Below are 24,513 nucleotides of genomic sequence, written 5' to 3'. Positions count from 1 at the left end.
ATGCAGAGAGAGCGGGTGGGGAGGACAAGGAGTTCTGTCTGACCTGAGCATGGAGAGAAGATGGGCCATGAGCCTAGGGTGGGTGGCAGGGATGGTATGGGGGGCTGTGTGCCAGGCTAAGAAGCTGCCACTCTGGATTGGGAAGGGATTGGGCAGGCAGGTAGAGGGGAGTAGCTGCCCAGTGAGCCCTGGATGCAAATCCCAGCCTTGCTGCTTGAACTTGAGCAAGTCATAGGCCCTCTTGGAGCCTCAGTTTCCCCCCTTCATTATTTGGGGGTGGTGCCCATTCCTAAGGACGCTCCGAGCCCTGTACACACTTATTCTGTGGTTGCTGCTCTCTTGCACTCCCAACAAACAGAGAGGCTCCTTGGGTAGATATGAAATCTCTTTATTGCCCTGATTTATTGTTGCCATGCATGGCTTTGCTCTGCAATGTTCCACCAGCCCTTTGAGAGGCGTGTATCTCAGGGCCTCCAGTTCACAAGGGAGCCTGGGTTGACATGCTCTTTCTTACTTTCAAACCCTTCCTCTTGTGGAGTCCTGCCCAGGGCAGGCCAGTGTCGTGGGCCTGGGCCTGGGCCTGGGCATGGACGTGGCCCAGCTCTGAGGGCGGGGGCATCAGGGGCATGAGTGGGATCAGCATGGCCATTGGCATCAGTGGCATCAGTTCCTCCGAGGCCCCAGGGGGGATGAAGGGCAGCTCATTAGGATCCAGGTGGGCCTCACTCCAGCCCTCGGAGCTATCACTGCGGTCCTCTGGATTGGTGGCTTCATTCTCAGACATGGTGACAATCTCAGTGGTGTCTTCTCCAGGGTTGCTGTCTAAGTCCCCTGCTCCTTGGCTGGTGCCTCTCTCAAGTGTGCTGGTTGTGCGGGCATCTGCTGCACCCTCCTGCTTCTGCCTAGAGTCAGCTGAAGGGGCACAGCCGAGCCCAGGCATCTTAGCTCTGCCCTGGCCAGTCCAGAAGAGGCTGAGCTCTTGGCGGCAGGCGGCCACAGCCAAGCTGGTGAGCAGGGTGCTGGACACTAGGTAGAGCAAGGCAGGTTGGCCCATCTGCATGAGGACCATGGCCATGAATGTGACCAGCAGGCCCACGGCATAGGCCACGGTGCAGGCCACGAAGTAGACCAGATGGGAGTGGACTTGCACATCAAAGCGGCAACAGTAAGCAACCAGGAAGCCAGGGACCACGATGTCACCAAAGCCAAGGATGGAGAAGGGCTGGCTGCACAGGGTCAAGGCGGAGACTCTTAGCCGGGGCACTTTCAGCACCATGGGCAGCCTCTCGTGGCTTGAAGACTCTGCAGGGCCTGAGGCGACCTGTGCCATGATGCTCTCACCAGTTTTGGTGAAGAAGGGGGTGACGAAGACAAAGAAGACGTCAAAGGCCAGCAGGGCCAGCAGGAAGGAGGAGCAGTTCTTGAGAGTGGGCAGCCGCACGCGGTGCAGGACGAATAGGCAGTAGGAAATGCCCAGTGTGTCCTGCAGGAGCCATGCCCAGCGGTCCTCGTTGCGGTAGACCACCCAGAAGATGATCACGGTTGCGCACAGGCTCGCCAGCAGCAGCAGGGGCAGCGGTAGAGAGGCCCAGAGGCCGTGCGGAGGGTTCTGGTATTGCCACAGGGGCAGGCTGCGCACCAAGGGTGACAGGCAGCTGTAGAGGCCAATGCCAGCACCCAGGCCAAAGATCCCGATGGTGACATAGACAAAGTGGTCGTAGAAGAAATAGAGCAGCAACATGAGCGAGCAGGACACGGTGACCACCACGCCCGTCATGGCCGGTGTGAAGTCCACTGGGATGTCCTCATTATCTTCCTTCTGGGCTCCCTCAGCTGCTGCTGCTTCCCGCGGCCGACGGTGACCACCAGGCCCCCCTCCTCTTCGGGCACGGCGCCGCTGTAGCCGATTGGCTTCGGTCAGGCCGGCCCAGTAGCCGCCTGCGGCCACCGTGCCCACAGCCAGGATGAAGATGACCAGCATGTTGTAGTCGATGATGGGCTCAGGGGGCGCGTACATGGCCACACGGATGACGGCCTCCCCATGAGTGTGGCTGAGGATGTCCAGCATGTCCGTGTAGTGGAGCATAGCCACAGGGATGGTGAGGTCTGCCAGGGGCTGGCGGGGATCCTGGTGCACCAGGGTGGTGTCTGAGCACTGTTGGTCACTGACCCGGCCCACGATGAGCAGCCCGTGGGCACCTTGGCCCTGAGCCAGCCAGCCTTTCGTGTGGAAACTGCAGTTACCCGTCATGACCATGGCGGTGGTCTGGCGGAGGGGCCGCTGGCTGGGGGAGCTGAGCTGGGCCTGGTGGGGGGAATCCTCGCCTGGGCACCAGGGCGCCTTGGTGCCGTCATACAGGGGAAGGAGTGGGGCGTGGTGCAGGTCCCGGGGGAGGGTGACGTAGTCGGAGCTGAACAGGATACAGTAGTCCTTGCTCCAATTCTCTGACACCACGTGGGCCACGCCGTACTGTCCCCGGGCCATGGTGCTGATCATGAGGAGGAAGCCCATGGGGAGGAGGAAGCCCAGGCACGCCATCCTCAGCTCCTATTGCAACATCCCCAGGCGGCAGCCCAATCCCCCTCCTAGGGGCGGGCGTGGCCCTTTGTCACAGAGCAGTCTGGACACCTATCCTGGAAACCAGGGCCACACCTACTTAGTCATAAAGCTGTGTGGTCCCCAGCCGAGGGTGCTGCTGTGGGGCACAGGGTCCCTCTAGAATGATGTCCCCCAACCCTGGGAGACCAGGGGAGAGGTCATCTGGACCCTGCTCTCTGCCCAGACCCTAGTGGGATTAGACCAGGTACTTTGAAATAAAAGGTGTGAGGATGGGGTCTGCAGGCCAGATAGGATTTGGAACCAACTTTTCTCCTTACCCATGGGGAACCCAGCCCAATGTCACTCCTCTCTAGGCCTGTTTCTTTAGCTGTAAAGAAATAAGGACATTGGGCCAGAGAGTTTCTAAGGTCCCTTGGAGCTCTGAGCTCAGTAACATTGAGCACTTTTACTGAGGGCTTACTAGGTGCCAGGTACCCTAGCTGTACCTATTGTACAGCTGCAAGGAGGTGTCATTATAACTGCCCAGCCTGAGGCTGTCCCTCAAAATCGGTCCCCAATTCTACCAGGCGCATGACCAGAATTCATCTCCAACTCCACTTGCAGTTGGGAACAGACAGGTGACCAGGAGAAATTGAGCAAAAATGATGTGAACTCTTTACATCAGGGGCTTAGGCTGACAGACTGTGGGGCTCCTGGTTTACCCTCTCTTTCCCTTTTTCAGGAGTCAGAACAAGGACAGGCCTGTGATGTGTCTGTCTGTGAGGAGGAGGACAATGTCCTAAGGAATGGAGAGGAAGAAAGTGAAGGGAGCCAGGTTCCGGATGTCCATGTGAAACAGTAGCCGAGGATGTGCACTGTGGACTGCTACAAGAAAGAGAGACTTCATCTTCCTTAAGGCATTGATTTATTATGGGTCTCTTTGTTATAGCCACTTAACGTTACCTTAATACACCCACTTCATGGATAAGTAAAACTGAGGCTTGGAGAAGCTCACATTGACACAGCAAAGAAGGCTGGGACTCTTGTGCTGGTTAAATGGACCTTGATGTCTCCCAAATGTTTTCATGCTGGATGCTGAGCCACTCTCCTGGCTGCAACTCTGAGGCCAGGCAGACTTCTCGCTGGAAAGAGAACTTGAACACTGGTAAGAGGTGAATTTGAAGTCAGGAGCCCCAGGTTTTGGCTCTGCAGGTTTGCACCCAGCTCCGTGGTGTGTGCTCTCACAGGTCACCCAGGACCTCCTGTCCAGGCCTCTTCAGGCCACCCATGATGGAGTGGAGTTGAGGAATGAGGTTTTCAAAGCAGTTAGCACGTGGGAGAGTAACCCTGGGGCCTCCGGAACCAGAAAGGAGGGATTTAGGGGCTGGAGCTTGGCAGTCCAGGTTCCGTTGTCCTCATGTTCTCCCCACTGGCCTGGCCTGTCACTCCAGCCTCTGCATAAGTTGTCACATGGCATTCTCCCTGTGTGTCTCTGTGTCTCTTCTTTATAAGGACATAGTCATAATGGATTAGGGGCCATCCTAATGAAACGATCTTAACTTGATTATGTCTGCAAACACCCTACTTCCAAATAAGGTCACATCGACAGGTACTGGGGTTTAGGACTTCAACATGACTTTTTGGGGGCACAATTGTGGACAGCCCCACAACACACATGTAATTTTAACCTCTAAAGAGTCAGCATGCTTATTTATTTATTTATTTATTTATTGAGACAGGGTCTTGCCGTGTTGCTTAGGCTGGAGTGCAGTGGCACGATTTCAGCTCACTTCAACCTCCACCTCCTGGTTTCAAGCATTTCTCTCCCCTCAGCCTCCCGAGTAGCTGGGATTACAGGCGTGTGCCACCATGCCCAGTTAATTTTTGTATTTTTAGTACAGATGGTGTCTCACCATTTTGCTCAGGCTGGTCTTGAATTCCTGGCCTTAAGTGAATCGCCCACCTCAGCCTCCCAAGGTGCTGGGATTATACGCATGAGCCACTGTGCCTGGCCAATCACTGATGTTTCTCAAGGACTCTCCTTCTTCTTCTTCTTCTTTTTTTTTTTTTTTTTTCTGAGATGGAGTCTCACTGTCCGCTAGGCAGCCTGGAGTACAGTGGCACAATCTTGGCTCGCTGCAACCTCTACCTCCCAAGTTCAAGCGATTCTCCTGTTTCAGCCTCCAAAGTAGCTGAGATTATAGGTGCCCACCACCCCACCCGGCTAATTTTGTATTTTTAGTAGATATGGGGTTTCACCATGTTGGCCAGGCTGGTCTCAAATTCCTGACCTCAGGTGATCCAGCCACCTTGGTCTCCCAAGGTGCTGGGATTACAGGCGTGAGCCACCATGCCTGTCAAGGCCTCTCCTATTACGGGTCCATCTCTCACAGTCCCGCGCTGCTTTCCTTGGGAAACTCACAGGGATGAAACATCATCTCCAACATCAGCTGTTGATTCTTTGAAGTGGAGGGCGAGTTTAAAGGGCCCTGTGAAGTGGTCAGCAAGTGGAACCCACCTGAGATTCTGACAATTCTCTCCCACCCAGTTATTTACACTCGTCTCACCCACACCTAATTTGCCAATATTTTTGGTGACTCAACTGTAAAGTATCTTTCAAAGCATTAGACTGAATTTTCGTAAGAAACATCTCTCCTTGTTAGTGCACTTCTGATTCATCAGTAATATAACATTTAGTTAGATTACAACAGTAATTACAACGACAAGTGAACTGTCAGAAACATGTTCGGGAACAAATGCAAGTGACTGGCAGACAAACCACCAGCCGGTGTGAGGAGAAGCAGGCAGAGCCCAGGGGAGGAGGCTGCCAGCTGTCCCTTCCAAGTGCTCCCACTTCAAAGGGGAGGATGGCCAGGAGGGTGGTTAGGAGAGGGAGGCTCGCCCGTAGGGTTCTTATTACAGAGTACGGCAGTGTCTAAACTGGGTGCACCTCTGAATCCGAGCACATAGATGCTGGGCACAGCAGGGCAGGAGGGCAGGCAGCCCCTGACAGACGGCTGCGATAGTAAAACCTTTTCTGGCCCCCCAGCAATGAACGGGCAACCTAGGCTTTCACTTGGGGCCCTGTTCTCCACCCAGGGAGTCGTGGCTCTTTTAAAAAACAAGAACCAGCACATCCACTTTGTCACAAAAACCAATCACAAGCTTTGTCGAGGATATAGGGAAGCTGGGACCCTCATACACTGCTGGTGTATGTAAAATTGTGCTGCCGCTGCAGGAAGTGGCTTGGCGACTCCTAGATAAGTTAAATGAAGAGTTACCATATGACCTCGCACTTCTACTCCTGGATATATATCCCAAAGAATTGAAATCAGGCCTTCAAACAAAAGCGTGTCCATGCATGCTCACAGCAGGACCATTCATAATAACTTGGAATAGGTGGAGAGAACCCAAACGTCCATCCGCTGACGAGTGGAGAAACTGCGCTCTCTCCACACAAGGGAATCGCATTCAGCCATAAGGAGGAATGACGTTTTGATACCTGCTACCATGTGCATGGACCCTGAAAACGCTCCGCTAAGTGGAAACACATTATGCTAAATGAAGAAGCCAGACACAAAGAGACACATATTGTACGATTAATTCTGCTTACATGAAACAGCCAAAACAGGCAGATCTGCAGAGGCAGAGAGCAGATGCGTGGCGGGCAGGGGCTGGGGGAGGGGAGAATGAGTGCCTGAGGGGTGTGGGGTTTCCATTTGGGATGATGAAGAAGTTCCAGAACTTTTTCTCTCTCAGCGGTGACAGTTGCACGACATTGTGTATTTAAAGTCACTGAATGGTGCACTAACATGGTTGAAATGGGACTTTTTTGGGGGATGGAATTTCATTCTTGTCCCTCAGGCTGGAGTGCAGTGGCACAATCTCAGCTCACTGCAACCTCCACCTCCCAGGTTCAAGTGATTCTCCTGCCTCAGCCTCCCGAGTAGCTGGGATTACAGGTACGTGCCACCATGCCCGGCTGATTTTTGTAATTTTAGGAGAGACAGGGTTTCACCATGTTGGCCAGGCTGGTCTCAAACTCCTGACCTCAAGTGATCCACCCACCTTGGCCTCCCAAAGTGCTGGGATTACAGGTGTGAACCACTGTGCCCAGACGAAATGGAGCAACTCCAGTCCCCTCTAGCTGCTCTCTCCTCAGGACGGGTCTCATTTTAGTTCTTCTGGACTCCCTCAGACCAGCACATGCCCCAATTTGGGGGTCTGCACAGACACCTCAAGCAGAGCTTGCTCCTGCCCCTTCTCCTAGATCTACCCGTGGATCTACTCAGGGCTCAGAAGGCTCATTCCCTCCGAGACTGCCTGGGACCCTGCTCACAGAAGGCTTTCACGGGCATGTTTGATCACTGCTTCCCCAGGTCCCCCATCCCTGTGCCCACCCCCATCCATCAGCCCTGGAATCGCTCCTCTGGTGGCCATTTGGAGCCCTGGTCAGTGTCTTCACATGAGTGGCTGATGCCCCTTGGGGCCATAGCCCACTGCCAGGCTGAAATCCTGCTCCAAGACTTCAGCCCTGACACCCTCCCCACCCCCACTGACCTCCAGATTCAACTCCTTTCCTGGAGGGCACCCCCTGCGTCTGCGACTTTGCTCCCCACAACTCCCCCTCCCTCCCTGCACCCTACTGCCCCCTCAGCTATGGACTGGGTTCTCAGGGTGGCTGCCTAGAGCAGGCTGGGATAATGTCTCTGCTTTCTACTTGAGGACCTACGTATACCTGGAACATTTAACTTCATTACACAGGGCAGCAAGGGGAACAGACCCCGGGCGGCAGGTCTCAGGAAGGGTGGGGAAGGGGCCTAATTCACCTGGCCCCTCACCTGCCCCTGGTTCCCTGCCCAGAAGCTTCCCCACTGCATATTCTAGAGTGGATTGCCGTCCACTCCCTCCCCCTTCCCCTGTATTGAGGGTGAGCCAGGCAGGCCCACTGGCTGCTGCCCCCATGCCCCTCACCCTAGCTGATGCCTGCCATGCCCCCAACCTGGGCTCCTTAGGCACCTAAGAGGCCCCCACCCCTTCTTCTGCCCCACTTGCCTTGGCCCAATAGGCAATGAGGCTGGGCAGCAGGGATCTGTCCAGGACCCCTTGGAGGGACAGAAGCTGGTAGGGCTGCTATCTGGCAGCCAAGGGTGGTCTCTGGCCTTATCTCCAAATAATGGTCTCATTGGTGTTCCCAACCCACTGAGAGTTTTGATAAATATATACAGCCCAGGTCTCTCTTGAGCCTGGTCTGCCAGCAGGACCTGCAGGGGCTGGTGAGCTGAGGGCAAGGGTGGGAGGTGATGCTCCGAGGTAGAGCTGGGATGGGGCTGGGGACGGGAGACTGGCAGCTGGAACTGGCTTGGAGGCCCGATTTGGGGAGTGGCCTGCCCGAGGCCCACGCTCTGCAGGCTCCAATTTCTTCAGCTAGCTCATCTCTGAATGCTGTTTGACCACAGACAGGGGATGGAAGGATTTCCCTGGGGAGGGGATTGGCAGGGGCAGTGGGGCTGGGAGGACAGCCTTACTAAAAACTCCCACTGCATAGGGGTTAAGCTTCATGGAGGCCTAGTGTGGCCTCCCTGGCTTTTCATCCATCCATGGGTGCCATCAGGCAGGTATCTTAACCTCTCTGGGCTTTATTTACCTTATCTGTTAAATAGAGGTAACAGTCCCTGCCTCATAGTAGAGTCAATGAGATAAACATGTGAGGGGCTAAGCAGCACCTGATGCCCGGTAAACAATCAATAATGATCAGTGTGGCTGTTAGCAAATTGTAGAAAGCATTCCCCTCGGTTTGAAGCAAGTGTGGGCAGCTGAGTTTGAAGTCAGTTGGCAGTTTGGATGAGGTGGCTCTGAGATCCCCCTGGGCTGGAGGCCAGTGGCACACTCCCTGGCTGGTAGGTAGGGAGGCCCAGTGTGGCTGATGGTGGCCCTGGCTGCACTGTTTGAAATGAAGCATCATTTTAAGGAGTGGGGGTGTGGAGGATGTCAGGAAGCTGGGGAAGGAGATACTGGATCCACAGAACTCTCATTGCTTCCACCCAGCTGGGCTCAGCGGCTGGACACTGGTGGGGCCATCTTTGGGGACGTCCCATCTTCACGTGGGGCACGTCCCAGATCAGTCCGAGACCCTGAGGCCTCCTTGCTGCCCTCTTGCCACAGAGCTCTTCATTGGCTTTGGCCTCCCAGAACCCAAGCCCCAAAGACTTCAGTTCACTGAGGGGTGAAAAAGCCTTAGACTTGGAACCAGACCTTCAACCTCAGGGGCGCTACCAGGCCTCAGTTTCCCTGGCTGCAAAACAGGTGGGTCACTACCTCTGTGGGCTAGTGGAGGATTAGAAGACAAATGTTATAAGGACATTTGTGGATGGCAAAGTAATCTACAATACCCACAATGAAAGGATTAGTCTATGGATTCAAAACCCAGCTCACCCGCTAACACGTGGTTTTCCCAGTCTGACTCCCCACCCAGTCCTGGTCCCAGGACAGCTGAGCCATCAGTAGCAGGGGGCTAGAGAAGAAGGCCTGGAGGTGAAGCTGAGGACCTCTGGGCAGGGGCTGTGCTGTCACACTAAGGGACGGGGAGGGGGTGGCCTGAACTGGAAAAACAGTGGGGCTTTTCCTCCACTGCTGTTCTGTGCCCATGAGGGAGGATGTCAAGGAGAAATGGGCTTAGGTGGGGGTAGCATAAGGGGACCGCAGCCTTTGGGCATGGTGTAGAGAGAAATTCTTCCAGGCATGAGGTCTTCCGGGTCTTGGAGGGCCTCCAGTGGCCCTCCCCCACCACTGCAGCCTGGAGAGCCCCAGTAGCTCCCCCAACTCTGTGTAGTCGCATGTGTGTTTTTCGGCTCATCACACCCCACTCACTCCCACAGGGGCCTCGCCACCACAAGCTGAACCGGAGCAGAATGGCCCAGTTGCCTGGTCTCAGGGATGCCTTCTCTGCGACGAAGCCCAGAGCGCACGTCTGCCACGGGAGACAGAACTCTGGGCCTCTGGGCTGCAGGTTCTGAGGCTCAAACGTTTCCGGCTGTGCCCTGAAGCAGTCCCTCCACCCTCAGATTCTCTGAATGGGAGGGGAGCCCAGGCTCCATCTGCCTGCCCAGGGATTCCGCCTCCAGCTTCTCCGATGACCCCCAGACTGTCCTCTTGGTGGCCTTCCAGAGCCAGAGGCTCTGAGCTTTGTGTTTTTGGGGTACCGGGGGTCCACCCTGGGGTGGCTTCTCCTCTCCCTCTCACCCAAGGCCTAGCAGAGTGCTGAGCACACAGTAGGTGCCCAGAAGGTGCCTGGCAGTCAGAGCTGCCAGGAAGCCCACGCAGGAAAGCGGGATGCGGCCAGGCTGCGCTTACGTACACTTCCTAGTCTGTACCATCCCTTCCCTGTCTCCCCCCCACCCCCACCCTCTCAGCTCCTCCACCCCTGGGGTGCGCTCCCCCATCATCCCCACCGGCGCTGTCTCAGGAAAGCCCTGCCTTCTCACGTCTCTGCCTTCACTGGGTGAGAGGCAGATTTGGGAAAGCCGCCTCTGTTGTGGCCATTAGAGACTCCGGTCACTTCTGGTCTCTCCGGGCAGCCAGGATCCTTTACCGGGCTTCTCTCCACTTTCCACAATACCCCCAAGTTGTGCTGGAAGCCTCCAGCCTGCCTCTGTCATGGTGCTCCCTGGGTCTTCCACCCCATCTCTCTACTTCAGGGCACAGAGTTTGGAGAATTGGCAGAGTACCCCACAGGGCCTTCAAGGATATCCTTAGCTACCCCCGAGCCCAGGCCCTTCCCAGTGAAACCTGCCCTCCCTCAGCAGGAGCTGCAGGGCTCTTGGCACTGCATTGACTTTGTCTGTTCCTGGTGTCCTGACACTGAAAGCTCTTGTGTGCGCCTGGGTGCACAAGTGCACATGTGCATACATACGCCCCACCCATGGACCCTCCTCCCTGGTTAGAGAGACTCAGAGGCAAGGCCCGGGCTTCAGTGGGGCCCTGTGTCGAGTTCTGCTGTTCCACCCACAACCCCTGCCCCTCCAATGCAGCACACACTGGCTTCCACCCACCTGCGCGTTTCTGTGCCTGAGAACTCTCTCTGGCCCTCTGTAGCCTGAAGTGGGAATGCAGAAGAATTCATGTCCCCCTGGGAGCAGCCCTCAACCCATAGCTGATGGGAGATGGTGGATAAATACCCCAGCTCCCTCACCTGTTGGGTGGGATGAGGGAGGGCTTCCCCAGCGGAAGGGAGCTCCAGGCACCCGCAACAGTGTTGGAGTGTTGGTCCTGCCCCAGAGGCCACCCAGGGCTACAAGCTCCAGCTCAGAGTTGGGGGCACTGAAGCCAGCAGGCAGGGGAACCCGAGTGTGCTGCCCACATCAGAGTGGCACTGGCCAGGGCTGGGGCATACCTGTCTCTTGCTCACAGGCTACTGTGTTCCTCTCTAGCTTCCCCCTTTCCCCTGCCTTCCTTGCCTGGCTTCACTCCCTGTTGCCCTCTCTGTATTCCCCTTCCCTCGAGTTTGCACAAGAAACCTCAGGGTCTCAGGGATGGTCTCTTGTGGTGCCCAAGCGGAGACAGCTGCATTTCTGGCCTGTCCGGTGGCCCTGTGCCCTAATTCTGCTTCCCATTCCTCAGCTCAGCTTCTGCCCAGGGCTGGGACACACTCCTGTCTCCTTTGTTCCTTCCCCTGACCCATGGTGTCCCTCCTCTGCATCCTTAACCGTGGTCCTCCTCTCCCTCTGACCTCCTCACAACAAGCTGTCCCTAACTAAGGGGGCCCTGGCCAGATCCACCTGTTCCTCGAAGCCCTCCCTTCTGCCCTCACCCCTCTCCTGGCCCTCGGGGGCTCTCCTGGCACCATCCTTGCCGGGGTGAGAGTGGGGTCAGGTTTCCCAGCAACACAGCAGCCCCTGAAAGCTGGGAAATGGCTCCCACTTCTGTGAGACACTCTCTCCATCCAGCCCCCTGTGGAGTCCAGGCCTTCACAAATGCTGGTTGAAAAGATAAATATTATTATTTATACCAGCCACCCGCTTCACAGCCAATACCCTCATCTTCTAGTGCCCCCCAAAGCCCTGCTCTGGCTGTCCAGTCCCTCTGGACATGGGCAGGTCAGTGGGGGCTGTAGCCAGTCCACACCTAGAGTGTAAGCAGCATGTTGTCCCAAGAGCCACTTGGGCAGGAGCCTTCTCCTGGCTTGTTTAGCTAGTGGTCCTGCCCCAGAGGCCATCCGGGGCTACAAGCTCTGCCCCAGAGGCCGGGGCTGGGACACCCCTGGCTCTTGCTCACAGGCCACTCTGCCCCCTCCAGCCCCCTCTTCTCACAAAAGAGGAAAAGGGGCAGGAGGTGACTGGTGTGGGATGAGGGTACTGGCCTGGCCTGCAGGGTAGTAAATGTTCAGGATGAAGGCAGCGAGGCAGGGCATTGCTGGTGGCAGTGCCACAGTGTCAATGAGGTTCTGGAGGCCTGGGGGGTGACCCTAGTGCTGTGGCCACACATCTGACGATGACACCTGACTTCTGTCTCCAGGGTTCCTGAGCGAGGGCCCTTGGTTCCCAGTGGTGTCAGAAGGCATCACCGAGGTCCAGAGGCGTCATCGTGGTGAGTCAGAGGCTGTCACGAGTTGCCCATGATGCCCTGGGGCAGCAAACGGCCTCCCCACAGTTGCCGAGGGCAGCCCCAGGTCCCAGTGGGCTGGACTTCTTGTGCTCTGGGAGAAGACAGCCTTGGAGGGACGTGCGTGCTGCTGTGGGTGTCCAGCAGCCCATTTCCATTCATTCCCACGTCCCTTCTCCAGGGAGGATTGGGCAGGGAAGCCAGAGGCCCCGGGACTGGCCCAGTCCTGTAGATGACTTTCCACTCATGAGCTAGAGTCCTGCACAGCTGCAGGGGAGAGTGGCCCCCTAGGCTGTCAGTGCCAGCTGCTCCTGGGGGACTGGGCATGAGACCTAATAGGTCACCTCCACAGGCAGGGTGATCAGGGAGCCTGGCCATCATCCCCCCAGCCACAGCTCTTTGGGGGCTGCTCCATGACCTGCCAGCTCAGACTGCTGTGGACTGCTTGATGCTGTGAAAGCTGACACGGGTGGGGGAGGTTGGGATGGACATGGCGCGGGCCACTCGGGCACGGATCGAGTGCTTGTCCTGCCACCGGTGCCATCTCTTCCGGATGGCAGAGCGGACCTGCGGGCACAGGGAGGAGCACGACATCTGAGCCTGGGGCTCAGGACCCCCTCCCTCCCCTGGGTCGCCACGAGCAGCTGTGCAGGTAAGCGGCTGTGCAGGTCAGCTGAGTACACAGAAGTCCTCAGGAGAGGACAGCACTCACAGCCTTAACATGGCTGCTTTGCATATTTGCCGGAACAGGTTTCTCAAGTGTCCTGGCGAAGGGGCACCCTTTTCTAACCTTGCCAGAACAGGTTTCTCAAATGTTCTGGGGAAGGGGCACCCTTTTCTAACCCACATGAAGGCACCATATGGCCTTTGCCATCAAGGCTTCCTGCTCTCAACCCACACATATCTCCTGCCCAGGGCTCAGCCCTTCCTGGTTTTCACAGGCTCATCAAAGATACTGGAGCTCTGGCTTCCAGCCTGGTGCCAGCGGCCTCTGAGAGCAAAGGAGAGGGCTGTCACTGTAGGAGTGGACAGGTGGGAGGGGCCGGCCTGGGGCTCCCAGCAGCATCCCCCAGGGACCTAGGAGGAACAGGGAGGGAGAGAGCCAGCCCTGGGAGGGGAGGAGAAGGCTCTAGACTATCGCCAGCCCCAACAGGCCTTGCAGCCCTGAGCCCCGCCGCAGGGCCCCCAGGTCCTCACCTCACTGTTGAGGAAACAGTAGAACACAGACACAAAGAAGCCCTGGGGAGGAGAGAGGAGGCGTCCAAGGTCGGTCACAGCTGTCGCCCACCCAGCCTCTGGGCTGCCCCTTGCTTCTCCCTGGCCTCCTACCCTCCAGGCATCTGCTTGGGAGAATCCCCACCCCAGGAGGTGCCAGTGCGCGCCCCCAGGGCTGTACCTGGAAGGATTCCAGGAAGGAGTTGAAGTAGATGAAGACGACCCGGGAGACCTCATCCTCCCCGGGATTGACGAAGAACAGCATGTAGGTGATGCCCAGGAGGGGCAGCAGCACCAGAGTGGCTTTCACAGCCTTCCTGGGGTGGGGCGGGTGGGGAGGCTTGGAGTCACAGCCACCCCAGGATGGGCTGCCCGCTGGCTCAGCAGAGGGCCGGGTCAGGGGAGGGAGTGGCAGGTCTCTGGCACGTGAGAGGCATGGGGAGCAGGGATTTCATCAGGGGGAAGCCTGGGGGAGGCGGTACCCGGTTACCTGTACTGAATGGTCTCAGATGTGGTAGATGCCCGGAGCTTGGTCATGAGGATGCGGACAATATTGAAAAGGAAGATGAAATTGATCTGCAATTTGAGCACACCAGCGGGCTGGAGTGTGCAAAAGACTGGGGATCCAGGCTTCTCAGCTCTGGCCTCAGTGCTCCTGCTGTTCTCCCTCCTCCTCAAGAGCAGCTGCACATCCCTGGCCCATGCCCCCTCCTTGGGTGGCCCCCACCTCTAGGCAGAGGGGTCCTTTCTGTCCACGGTTGGCACTGATCGCCCCTCCCCACTGGGCCCTGTCTCCTGCCCCTACCCACGTTCTTACCAGCAGGACCAGGATCATGGGGCCCTGGTAGATGTAGTCGGTGTACACCCCAGGCCTTTTGCCAAACCAGCACCTAGAAGGCCACAGAGGAAAGGGGAGGAGGGGTCATCTGCATCTGCCTTGGTGGCATGGGGAAGGACAGTGCTTGGCCAGGACAGGACTGGGGCTGGGAGCCAGGAGGTAGATGTCCCAATTCTAACCCTGGCAGAAGGTCAAGTCACTTGATCCCACTGCCAAGCCTCAGTTGTCCCATCTGCAGAATGGACAGCATCCTCTGTGATGAGATGCAAAGTTGGAAGCAAACATTGGGGCAGGAGGTAGACAGTGGGAAAGACTGAGTGGCCGGGAATGGGCATGGGCTCAATACGCAGGCTGCATCCTTGGCTCCTCCTCACAGTCCTCTGGCTGTGGCTGAGGCCCAGCATGTCCTCTGCGGGGCTGCGGGTGGGAGTGGCACCACACCTGTCACCCAGTGGGCACCCAGCAGTTTGCAATCGCAGCCTGAACGACCTTGAGAGGAACATTTGCACAGGTTCTACCTGCTGCAGGGGGTAATTGCTTTGCATTTTCCTGAGTGTCCCTCCAGCAAACTCCAGGGAGGCCTGGGGAGTGGGTGGGGACCAGACAAACTGGAAGCCCTTATGTCCTCGTGGGTATGAAGACCCCCAGTGGCTAGATCTCGTAAGCCAGAAATTGAGATTTGTATATGAAACCTTTGGATTTTTTAAAGGTTGGCTACAAAATCGAGTTTTCAGAAAACACCATGCCGGCCACACACAGCTTCTGAGGGCTGGGTCCAGTCCTTGGGCCTCTGGTCTGCAAGTAAGTTCGTTTCTGCTTTCTCACACCCAGATCCTCTCTGTTGCAGTGTTGAATTCTCACCACCAGGTGGGGCTTCAGAGCCGCTCAGACTCACTTTCTCCTTTAGCCCAAACAGTTTTTGTTTTGCTTTATTTTTTGAGGCTTGTGGAGTCTCGCTCTGTTGCCCAGGCTGGAGTGCAGTGGCATGATCTTGGCTCACTGCAACCTCTGCCTCCTGGGTTCAAGAGATTCTCAGCCTTCCTGAGTAGCTGGGACTACAGGTGCGCACCACCACACCCAGCTAATTTTTGTATTTTTAAAAGTAGATACGGGGTTTCACCATGTAGGCCAGCCTGGTCTCAAACTCCTGACCTCAAGTGATCTGCCCGCCTCGGCCTCCCAAGGCCTCAGCTAGCCTGAGTCAGGAGGGAGTCAACCTCATAAACACGCAAGATAATCTTCCAGGCTCCTCCTTCAGCCCAATGAAGCCATGCAGGCCTCCTCCCCTCCGTGGGGGGAGGAGAGGGCTTGTCACTGTGGTGGAGGCCACTTGGATGCCAGGTCAGTCAGTCAGATAGGTTCCTGGGAACACTTGTTTGGCAAAGAAGGTCCTGGGGCTCCCCTGCCATCCATGTCCACCTTTTCTGCCCCCCTCTCTCTCAGTGGTTTTCAATCTCAGCTGCACATTAGAATCACCTGGGCAGTTTTCAAGACTTCTGGGTGCCAGGCCACACCCCAGAGGGGTTACACCTGACTCTCTGGCGGTAAAGCCTGGGCATTGGTACTTTTCGAAGCATCTCAGGTGATTCTAATGTGAGCCAAGGCTGAGCACCACTGCAGCAGAAATCAAGTTTCCAGGCACGACTGGAAACATCTGAGTCCGTTTCGTAAGGAACCAAAGAACTTCAGAGCTGGAAGACGCCTCTGGGATCATCTAGGTCCACTTCTATTAAATTCAAGGACTCTTCTATTAAGATGTCTTAATATGACTAGAACACATTTATATAGCATTTGCTCTATATGCCAGGTCCTATTCTAAATGCTTTTTTTTTTTTTGAGACGGAGTCTCGCTGTGTTGCCCAGGCTGGAGTGCAGTGGCACGATCTCGGCTCACTGCAAGCTCCGCCTCCCGGGTTCATGCCATTCTCCCACCTCAGCCTCCGAGTAGCTGGGACTACAGGCGCCCGCCACCACGCCTGGCTAATTTTTTTTGTATTTTTAGTAGAGACGGGGTTTCACCATGTTAGCCAGGATGGTCTCAATCTCCTGACCTCGTGATCCGCCCGCCTTGGCCTCCCAAAGTGCTGGGATTATAGGCTTGAGCCACTGCGCCCGGCTTCTAAATGCTTAATATAGATGGACTGATATCACCCCACAACAGCCCTTTGAGGCAGTAGTATGTCCATTTTACAGATGAGGAAACTGAGGCACACTGCAGTAATCCGTCCAAGGTCACACAGCTATTTAATGATGGAGCCACGATTCTGAACCTGGGCAGTCTGGCTCCAGGCTGCTTCCTGTGTACGCTCAAGGCAGATAAAGGAGGCTGGATCCTGCTTGTCCAGTCACACCCAGGCAGAGCACAGGCAGGGACCCTCTGAATGAGTCCAACCCCCAGATCCCTCCCTTTATAGATGCAGAAGCCATGGTCCTGAGGGGAAAGCCAGCATGGCCCAAGGCCCTTGGGAGTGTCACCAAGCTAGGCTGGGAGCCTAAACCTTGGGGGCAGGAAGGGAAAGGAGGTGACTTACTTCTCATTGTCGTAGTACAGCTTTCCAATGGCCCAGGCCACAATGATGGGGAAGGGCACACCTGGGGGAGAGATGGGCTGTCACAGAGCCCTCAGCAGGGGCTGGGGGATGTGGCCCTGGAGGACCCCAGTGCAGCCCAGGCTCCAGGGGGTCTAGGGTTACCCAGGGTGGATCTCAAACTCACACACCTCCTTCAAGGTGCTCCTGCTGCCCCCCATCCCCAAGAGGAGCAGAGGGCTATGGCACACACCCCACTGCCCCAACCCGACCTCCATCCCTCAGGACCCCCAGCCCTCTGGCCTGAGTCTGGGTGAGGAGAGGGCAGCACGGCGGTTGCCACTGCCCAGGCCGGGGAGGTGGCTGCCCAGCTCACCCCAGCCAATGCAGATGAACATCCACTTGCGCAGCCGGTCGGTGGAGTAGGTGAGCACGATGGCTGTGTGCAGGTAGCAGCCCTCACCAAACATCCAGAAGAAGTTGGTCACATGGAAGTAGTTGTAGGCGGCGGTCACCAACCTGCACCAGCCCTGCCACCCCGCCCCCAACCAAAGATGATGATGGGGGGCAGGGGCGGCACCAAACCCTGGCCCTCCCCCAGGCAGGACAGGGCACACTCTGGGATCCCACTCCTGTTCTGTGGGCTCCTTCTCTGCAGGGCAGGCCCACCTGGGCCCCTTCTCTGACGTGGGTTTGGCCTGACCTGCTCCCCGCTCCCCCACCAGGACGCACCACGTTGCTCTGGTGGACCTCAGGGCTCATGGTTAGCTGAACCACGAACCAGGTGGCATTGCGCAGGATGAAGGCGGAGATGAGGTTCCAGTGGATGATGTTTCGCAGGCACCGGATGCTCCTGGTGCAGCAGGGCAGGTGGAAGATGGGAGCGACAGGAGAGAGAGGATAAGGGGCAGGCCACCCACATCACCCCAACCCAGATGTGTAGATGAGGAAACTGAGGCACAGGGTGGGGCTGACGGGCCAAGTCACACAGGGAAGTGACAGCTAAGGCTCTCCTAATGCCCCATGGAGCCCTTCCTGCCTGCAACCCACCCAGACAAAAGCCCCAGGCTCTCCCTGGCACTCCATGGACCAGGGCAGCTGGCTTCCTGGGGATGCCCGCTTGCCCTGGGGGTGCCTTCCACTCCCTGCCATTCCAGGATGGACAGTCACGGGGGTCAGCCCTGCTCCCAGCCTCCAGCCCTGATGCTCGGCTCCTGATCCCAACCATCCCCATCCCTGGCTCTGCCACCTGCATCCTTGGCGGTAGTGCTGGGGCCCAGGTACCTTCGAACCTGAAATGGGGCACCACTCCATGGAGCCCCCACCTCCAGGGCTCCATCTGCCTGGTCACCCCAATGGGTGCAGCCTGGCCTGGGTGTGGGTGACATAAGACAAGCTTTGTCCTTCCCCACCATTCCAGCAGCTACTGGGGAGGGGGCAGAGCGGCTCTGCCAGAGGTTCCCAGAGACCTGAGACTCTCGGATAAGCCAGCCCCTGCCACCCTCTCCCAGCAACCCCCACCCTGACCTAGAGCTGCTCCTCTCACTTCTCCACCCTGCTCCTGCTCTAGGGCCCAGGGACAGGAGGAGGCAGTGCTGGGGTCTTCTCACCTGAGCCGTAGAAAGAGGACAAAGGCCACCAGGAGGGCCACCAGGGAGATACAGTGGCCCAGGTAGTTGATGATGACTGCGACATGGTAGTGCACCTTGCTTTTTTTCTGGAGCAGAAGAGAGGGGCAGAGGTGAGCCTTCTGCACAGCCATGCCCTTGCGCCTGCTGGATGGGAGCCGCTCTATGAGGACATCGCCTGGGGGTGGCTGGGACGGAGCAGGTCATGATCTCAAGTGCCACTCCCCCTTCCTGAGTACCTGCTGTGGGTCAGGCCTCGCCGCAGAGCAATGCGTCCAGTTTGAGGCTCTGTCTGTCCCTGAATCCCATGCTCTGTTCACTGCTCTGTGTTGTGTCTGAGTCTCCACATCACGTGGGATTCCCCACTCCACACGGATGCCCCCTCTGCACGCACAAGCATGTGTGGCCGGCTCGCAGGTGCGCCCTCACAGTCGCATCTGCCCATGCTGCCACCCGGTCGGAACACCAGGTGGACCTCTCAGCTGCAGAGACACCAACCTCCCGGGATTTATCTTCTCCCCCCATTTCTGAACTGAGTCACCACCTTCTCGGCCGCCCTTGAATCCCTCCTGCTGCAACACCGCCTGCTCCTGTGAGCGAGAAGGGGCCGGGCAGCTGCTGGGCTCTGGCATCCACAGAATCAGCCGAAACCACAGAAAAGTCTCCTTAGGCTCCATAACTCACTTTCCAGGGCCTTCCCCATCCCTGGCCCAAGGGGATCTGTGCAAAGTGAGCAGGATCCTCTCCCAGGACTGGAACACATTCCCCGGGTTTATTTCTTAATGAATTTAATATACTGATGGAGGTCACTGCCCTCCTCTTTACAGCAATCTTAAGTTCCAAGAGTGATGAAGCCTTCCCATTTACAGAGGATTTTCGTATCTGTTATCGTCTTAAACCATCAGGGCAACTCCATAGGGGGAGCTGGAAGGGCTCCTGGGCTTTATTTTGTAGGAAAACAGCACAGAGGTTATGTTGACGCACTGGAGGTCACGCAACTTCAAAACCACCTCTTGCCTGCACGTGCAGATTGGCAAGGTACAAAGGCTGCAAACAGGTCCTCAGCCCAGCCCATAATAGGGGACTGGCCGGTCCCCATGCCCAGCTCTCTGCAGACTCCTGCCCCAGAGCAAAGCCCCCATCCACACTTTTATAGGTCCCAAGAAGCAGGGCCTAGAAACCAAGAGCTTGACATGCAGTTGAACTCCAAAGCAGTGTGTGAGTGAAGGAAGGAAAGACAGGTGTTGAAAGCAGGTGGCTTTGGGAAAGGAGCGGTCCCTGGCAGCACCCCCTCCCTCCCCGTTTCCAGGCTCTGGGGTGGGGCTGAATGATCATGAGGCACAGAAACGGGTGACATGCAAGCGCCGAGAAGTGCTGAGCTCACAACAGCCCTCATCATCCTCTCAGAGCCACCAAGGAGCTACTCCGCAGGCCTTCCTGTTGGAATTACAGAACCCACATGAAACCAGAGGTCAAGTCCAGCCCTATCCACCAGGCATCCCAGGAGGAGCCAAGACCCTATGCCCAGTTCTGCCCGGCCACCAAGGCCCTTCTGAAGGGGCATCCTCATCAGGAACCTCTTAGGTCCAGAGGCTCCTACAGAAGCTCTGTTCTCAGAGCTGGTTTCCAGGCAGAGGCTTTCTGGAACATGTCAGGAAATTACATGAACAACTCCAGCCTCCAAAGGACTGGGATCCAGGGAGGTGTAAACGAAGGCAGGAGAGAGACAGAGGGGAGTGAGGAGAGGGGACCCATCACCCGTGCAAGTGGGGGGGGTCTCTAAGCGCCTGGCGGCAGATGCCCCAATCCGGAGGCTTCGGAAGATATGCACGCATCACAGGCTGTCTGGAGCTGGTATTTAATATCCTTTTATTAAATTTTCCACAAATCCATGCTGAGAAGCCCCTGGGTAATGACAGCATGTGTGGAGCCGAGCAGGGCACGACACCCCGGCCTTGTTCACGGGCCCAGGCTGGGCGGGAGGGGCGCAGTGTGCAGGCAGACCATTCACTGCCACCTGCCAGGCCCCACCTCGCTCCTGAGTCAGGCTGCACCAGGCCCTTGGGGTTGGAGTGGGGAGGAGTCATCTATTAAGCACCTGCTGTATGCTAAGCATTGTGCCAGGAGCTCTGCAGATGCCACTGCTTTCCTTTCCCACAGCTGCCCTTGGAGACTGCTCCTCTCATCCCAGTTCTTCCCGTAGAAGAGACTGAATAATTGGCCACGCCATGCAGCCGGCATCTGGAACCTGGGTCTGCCTGGCTTTGAAATCCCTCTTTTCCTGGTTTCCCAGGGACATTTCTTTTTTTGGGTGGGGGAGGGATGGAGTCTCACTCCGTCACCCAGTCTGGAGTTGTGCAGTGGCAGGATCATGGCTCACTGCAGCCTCTGCTTCCTGGGTTCAAGTGATTCTCCTGCCTCAGCCTCCTGAGTAGCTGGGATCACAGGCATGCACCACCATGCCCAGCTAATATTTTGTATTTTTTGGTAGAGATGAGGTTTTGCCATGTTGCCCAGGCTGGTCTCGAACTCCTGAGCTCAGGCAATCCACCTGCCTTGGCATCCCAAACTGCTGGGATTACAGGCATGAGCCACCGCCCCAGCCCCTGGGAGATTTCTTGGGGGACAAGCAGGAATTGAAAGCAAAGGCACTCTCTGGGGTGGTCTCGCTCCATTTTGGGCCCAGGAGCCTCGGGGGACCTCCTGCTGGGAGGGTAGCACCCACGAGGGCTTTTCTCCAAGAGCCTGAGAGGGAGAATCAGGCGAAACCATTCCCGGAGGACAAAGTCTCAGTGTGACTCCCTGAGCAGTCGGGCCTGGGCCAGGTTCAAGCTCTCTGTCTTATTGGTCACATCAGCATGATGCAACCTGAGAAACAGCTTGAGAAGACAGCTGGAGAGACAGCCTGAGGGATGGCTGCTGATACCCTGAGACAAATACATCCTGCATCACCCAGACAGAAGCCAGTGACACTGTGACATTTCCAATAACAACCAGAGTTCTGGACAGCATTATTTAGAGAGACAGCAAGGCCTTAAAAGGCACCTAGAAACACCCTGAGAGGTGGCCAGTGACACCTGGAGAGGAGAGTCAGCAGCACCCCCAGGGACAGCCAGTCACACACCGACCGACAGCCACGATAACAGCAAAGCAGCTGGGATGTCCAAAGGACAAATGGGCACAGCTACCCCTGGGGCCCTGACCAGCACTCCCTCTCCGTCCAGTCTGGAGACCTAAGACCAGCAGGCACCTAAGGAGGGTGGCACAGCATGGTACTTGGCAGAGGCCACTCCGCTGTACCCTCAGTGACCTGAATTGAATAAGCAATTAGTGCGCGGCAGACTCTGACTGGACTCTCTGCAGGACACCACCTCGTCCCAGGTGCTGCAGTGCCAGCCCCGTCCTGATGCCTCTCTGGGATGGTGGCAATGAGACCTCCCTTCCAAGCTCCCCCCGGTGCCCACTCCATTCTGGCACCTCCTCTCCACTGAAGTTTCCAGAGCCACTCCTCTTACCCCACAGCGGGCACTCACTCCAGTCCCTCGATCCTCAAAGGGTAGCCCCTGGCCCAGCAACAGCACACAGAGGAGCTCGCAGAGACCTTGAGGAAAGTGGAATGTGTGCCCTACGCTAGGCCCATGGAATTGGAGCTTCGTTTTAGGAAAAAGCATCTTTACAGTTCAGAAGCCCTGGTCCAACCACCGCCCACCACTCCCCAGATGGTGAGCAGTGAACCTTGGCCCACAAACCCAGACCCCCAGATTCCGTTTCATGTCCCACCACGGTGTGCCCTCCCAGACTGCTCCTGAGGCCCAAGCTCCTGTGCTCAGCAGAGTGTGGGGAAGGGGAATAGAGTGTGTGCAAGTGTCGGGTGGGTGGGGGACGGTCGGACAGTGGGGAAGGGAGTGAACAGTAGTGGAGGGAGGTGGTGGGGGGAGGAGAGGGTGCTGATATGGGGAGCAGGTGTAGGGGTTCTGCTGGGGGCTCAGTGCCATCCCCAGGCCAGCCATGCATGCAACAGGCTCCCCAGTTGTGGGTCTATTCCCTGGTGGTGCTGGCTGCGGGCAGATCTCCTGGGGTGCCTGGCCTTGGGATGCCCTCCCAAGTCCCATTTCACAGGCGGACTTCTGCGAATCCATTATCTGCAATACCCCAGGGCGCTGGAGCTTAATTAGGGCTTAGCTCAGGCCCAGAGCTGAGAAACCTACCACTCAATTAATTGGATACTTTCCTCTGCAGTTCTGGGAGGGGTCTGGCGAGGCTGGGGGCTGGCAGAAGGGAATGGCATTTTCACTAATTAAATTAATCGATTACCCAGAGTGCTAGGCACCAGGCCAGCAGGGGCTGCAGAGGAAAGAGGCGGCACAGCCAGGCATGGATGGGCTGGGGGTGGGGGCAGGTCACTCCCCCAGGTGTACATTACAACCTCCCCTGACCTCACAGGGGAGATGAGAGACAGGGGGCGGCAGGTGAATGGAACATCTCCCATAGGCCAAGACAGGCCAACACCACCCTTCCATCCCCAGAAGGCAGAGATCTGAATTCCTGGCCACCAGTTTTGGGAACTTGGTGGGGTTAAGTTGCCTCCTCTAGGTCATGCAGCAGGTTCCCATTGAAACCCAAACCCTAAGGTCTGTGCTATTCCCACTGCAATGCAAAGAGCGGGCTGACGAGACTGGGCTCCTGATCCTCTTCCTTGTCCTAACCCTGCTGGTGGAGAGAGGGAGAGACCCCTGTCCTGGCAGGGGTGGGCGTTGCAGGGCGGGCCAAGGGTGGCTAACCTACTGCCCTTGAGCCTTTGAAGGGTGCTGGGGAAAACGGGGGCTGCCGAGTGTCCCCATCAGCCAACTGAAAGGAAGGGGCTTACATTAGAGCAGGAGAGACAGGTGAACCACGAAGACCCCGCCCTCACCCTCAGGAGGGTTGAGTGCAGGGCGTGAGGCTGGGACAGACAGTGCGGCCTGTAGCCTGACCTTGTGGCTTAGCTGTGCCTCCTCAACACCATCCCTCTCTGGCATGGCGTGTGGTCCTGAGTTGCTGACAGTACTGACCCGCTCTTTTGAGCACCAGCCCTGTTTCCTTTCCTCCCTCCTTCTACTGTGTGCCAGGCTACGGATTCCCCACATCCCTGAACGGTCTTGCCCACTCCCACTCCCCCAGCCAAGGCCATCTTCTCCGGCCCAACTAAGTCTCCTAACCTGGAACCCCACCTCCTTCCCTCAGTCCAGGAAGAGCCCTCTTCCCAATCCCAGGACTTCCCAGGTGGGCTCTCCATGTGGGGGCTTAGCAAGCTGGGGGTGAAGGAAAGTGATTCTTTCTCCTTTAACTTTGTTTCACGCAGATACCTGGCAGTGGGCAAAGCAGAGCCTGAGCTCCGAAGCCCTGGGTTCCAGGCTCTGACTTACTCTGGCCATGTGATCTTGTGTGAATCAGTCCCCAATTCTGGGTCCCAGTCTGCCCATCTGCAATGTGAACGGGTTGCACTAGATTCGAGTTTCTCACTTTTGCCCCATCAGAAGGCTCCCCTGGGGCACTCATGAAAGACAGATTCCCAGGTTCTCCTTGGACGGTGTGATTTCTTAGGTGTTGGGTGTGGCCCTGGGACCTGTATTTGGACAGGGGCTCTGGGCGATTCCATATATTTTTCTTTTTTTTTTGAGACAGAGTCTTGCTCTGTCGCCAGGCTGGAGTGCTGTGGCACGATCTCAGCTCACTGTAACCTCTGCCTCCCTGGTTCAAGTGATTCTCCTGCCTCAGCCTCCTAAGTAGCTGCGATTACAGGGATGCACCACCATGCTCAGCTAATTTTTATATTTTTAGCAGAGATGAGGTTTCACCATGTTGGCCAGGATGGTCTCGATCTCCTGACCTTGTGATCTGCCTGCCTCAGCCTCCCAGAGGGCTGGGATTACAGGCATGAGCCACCGCAGCTGGCCACGTTTTTGTTTTGTTTTGTTTTGTTTTTTAATGGAGTTTCCCTCTTTTTGCCTAGGCTGGAGTGCAATGGCATGATCTCGGCTCACTGCAACCTCTGCCTCCTGGGTTCAAGCAATTCTCCTGCCTCAGCCTCCTTAGTACATGGGATTACAGGTGTGCACCACCACACCCGGCTAATTTTGTATTTTTAGTAGAGATGGGATTTCACCATGTTGGACAGGCTGGTCT

At 56.8% G+C, this 24,513-nt stretch overlaps 2 protein-coding genes and 1 long non-coding RNA gene across 4 annotated transcripts in view; 1 reads left to right on the top strand and 2 right to left on the bottom strand.

Annotated features, from left to right (window-relative positions):
* Positions 1-367: 367 nt before the first annotated feature.
* On the bottom strand, positions 368-2,603 carry SPPL2C (signal peptide peptidase like 2C). Its single transcript, XM_017871618.1, has one exon. The coding sequence runs from the start codon at positions 2,537-2,539 to the stop codon at positions 479-481; it is 2,061 nt and encodes a 686-aa protein (XP_017727107.1). The 5' UTR covers positions 2,540-2,603; the 3' UTR covers positions 368-478.
* Positions 2,604-2,671: 68 nt separating this feature from the next.
* LOC108529370 (uncharacterized) lies at positions 2,672-4,084 on the top strand. Its single transcript, XR_001885512.1, has 2 exons — positions 2,672-2,804; positions 3,282-4,084. It is a non-coding gene; the product is annotated as an uncharacterized LOC108529370 (long non-coding RNA).
* A 7,428-nt stretch (positions 4,085-11,512) lies between these two features.
* The window catches only part of CRHR1 (corticotropin releasing hormone receptor 1), a 51,595-nt gene continuing 38,594 nt past the window's right edge, over positions 11,513-24,513 (bottom strand). For both annotated transcript variants that reach the window (XM_017871616.1, XM_017871617.1), the window contains 9 exons: positions 18,331-18,437; positions 17,453-17,573; positions 17,097-17,250; positions 16,724-16,784; positions 14,172-14,244; positions 13,845-13,930; positions 13,536-13,671; positions 13,337-13,378; positions 11,513-12,706 (listed from right to left, as the gene is read on the bottom strand). In XM_017871616.1, coding sequence (XP_017727105.1) covers positions 12,566-12,706; positions 13,337-13,378; positions 13,536-13,671; positions 13,845-13,930; positions 14,172-14,244; positions 16,724-16,784; positions 17,097-17,250; positions 17,453-17,573; positions 18,331-18,437 — 921 coding nt within the window. In that variant the 3' untranslated portion in view covers positions 11,513-12,565. The remainder of the gene's footprint in view (positions 12,707-13,336; positions 13,379-13,535; positions 13,672-13,844; positions 13,931-14,171; positions 14,245-16,723; positions 16,785-17,096; positions 17,251-17,452; positions 17,574-18,330; positions 18,438-24,513) is intronic.

Source organism: Rhinopithecus bieti, unplaced genomic scaffold, assembly GCF_001698545.2.
Source record: "Rhinopithecus bieti isolate Rb0 unplaced genomic scaffold, ASM169854v2 scaffold_6904, whole genome shotgun sequence".
NCBI lineage: Eukaryota > Metazoa > Chordata > Mammalia > Primates > Cercopithecidae > Rhinopithecus > Rhinopithecus bieti.
Note: the sequence above shows the minus strand (reverse complement) of the source record. Positions and strands in the feature narration are given on the sequence as shown.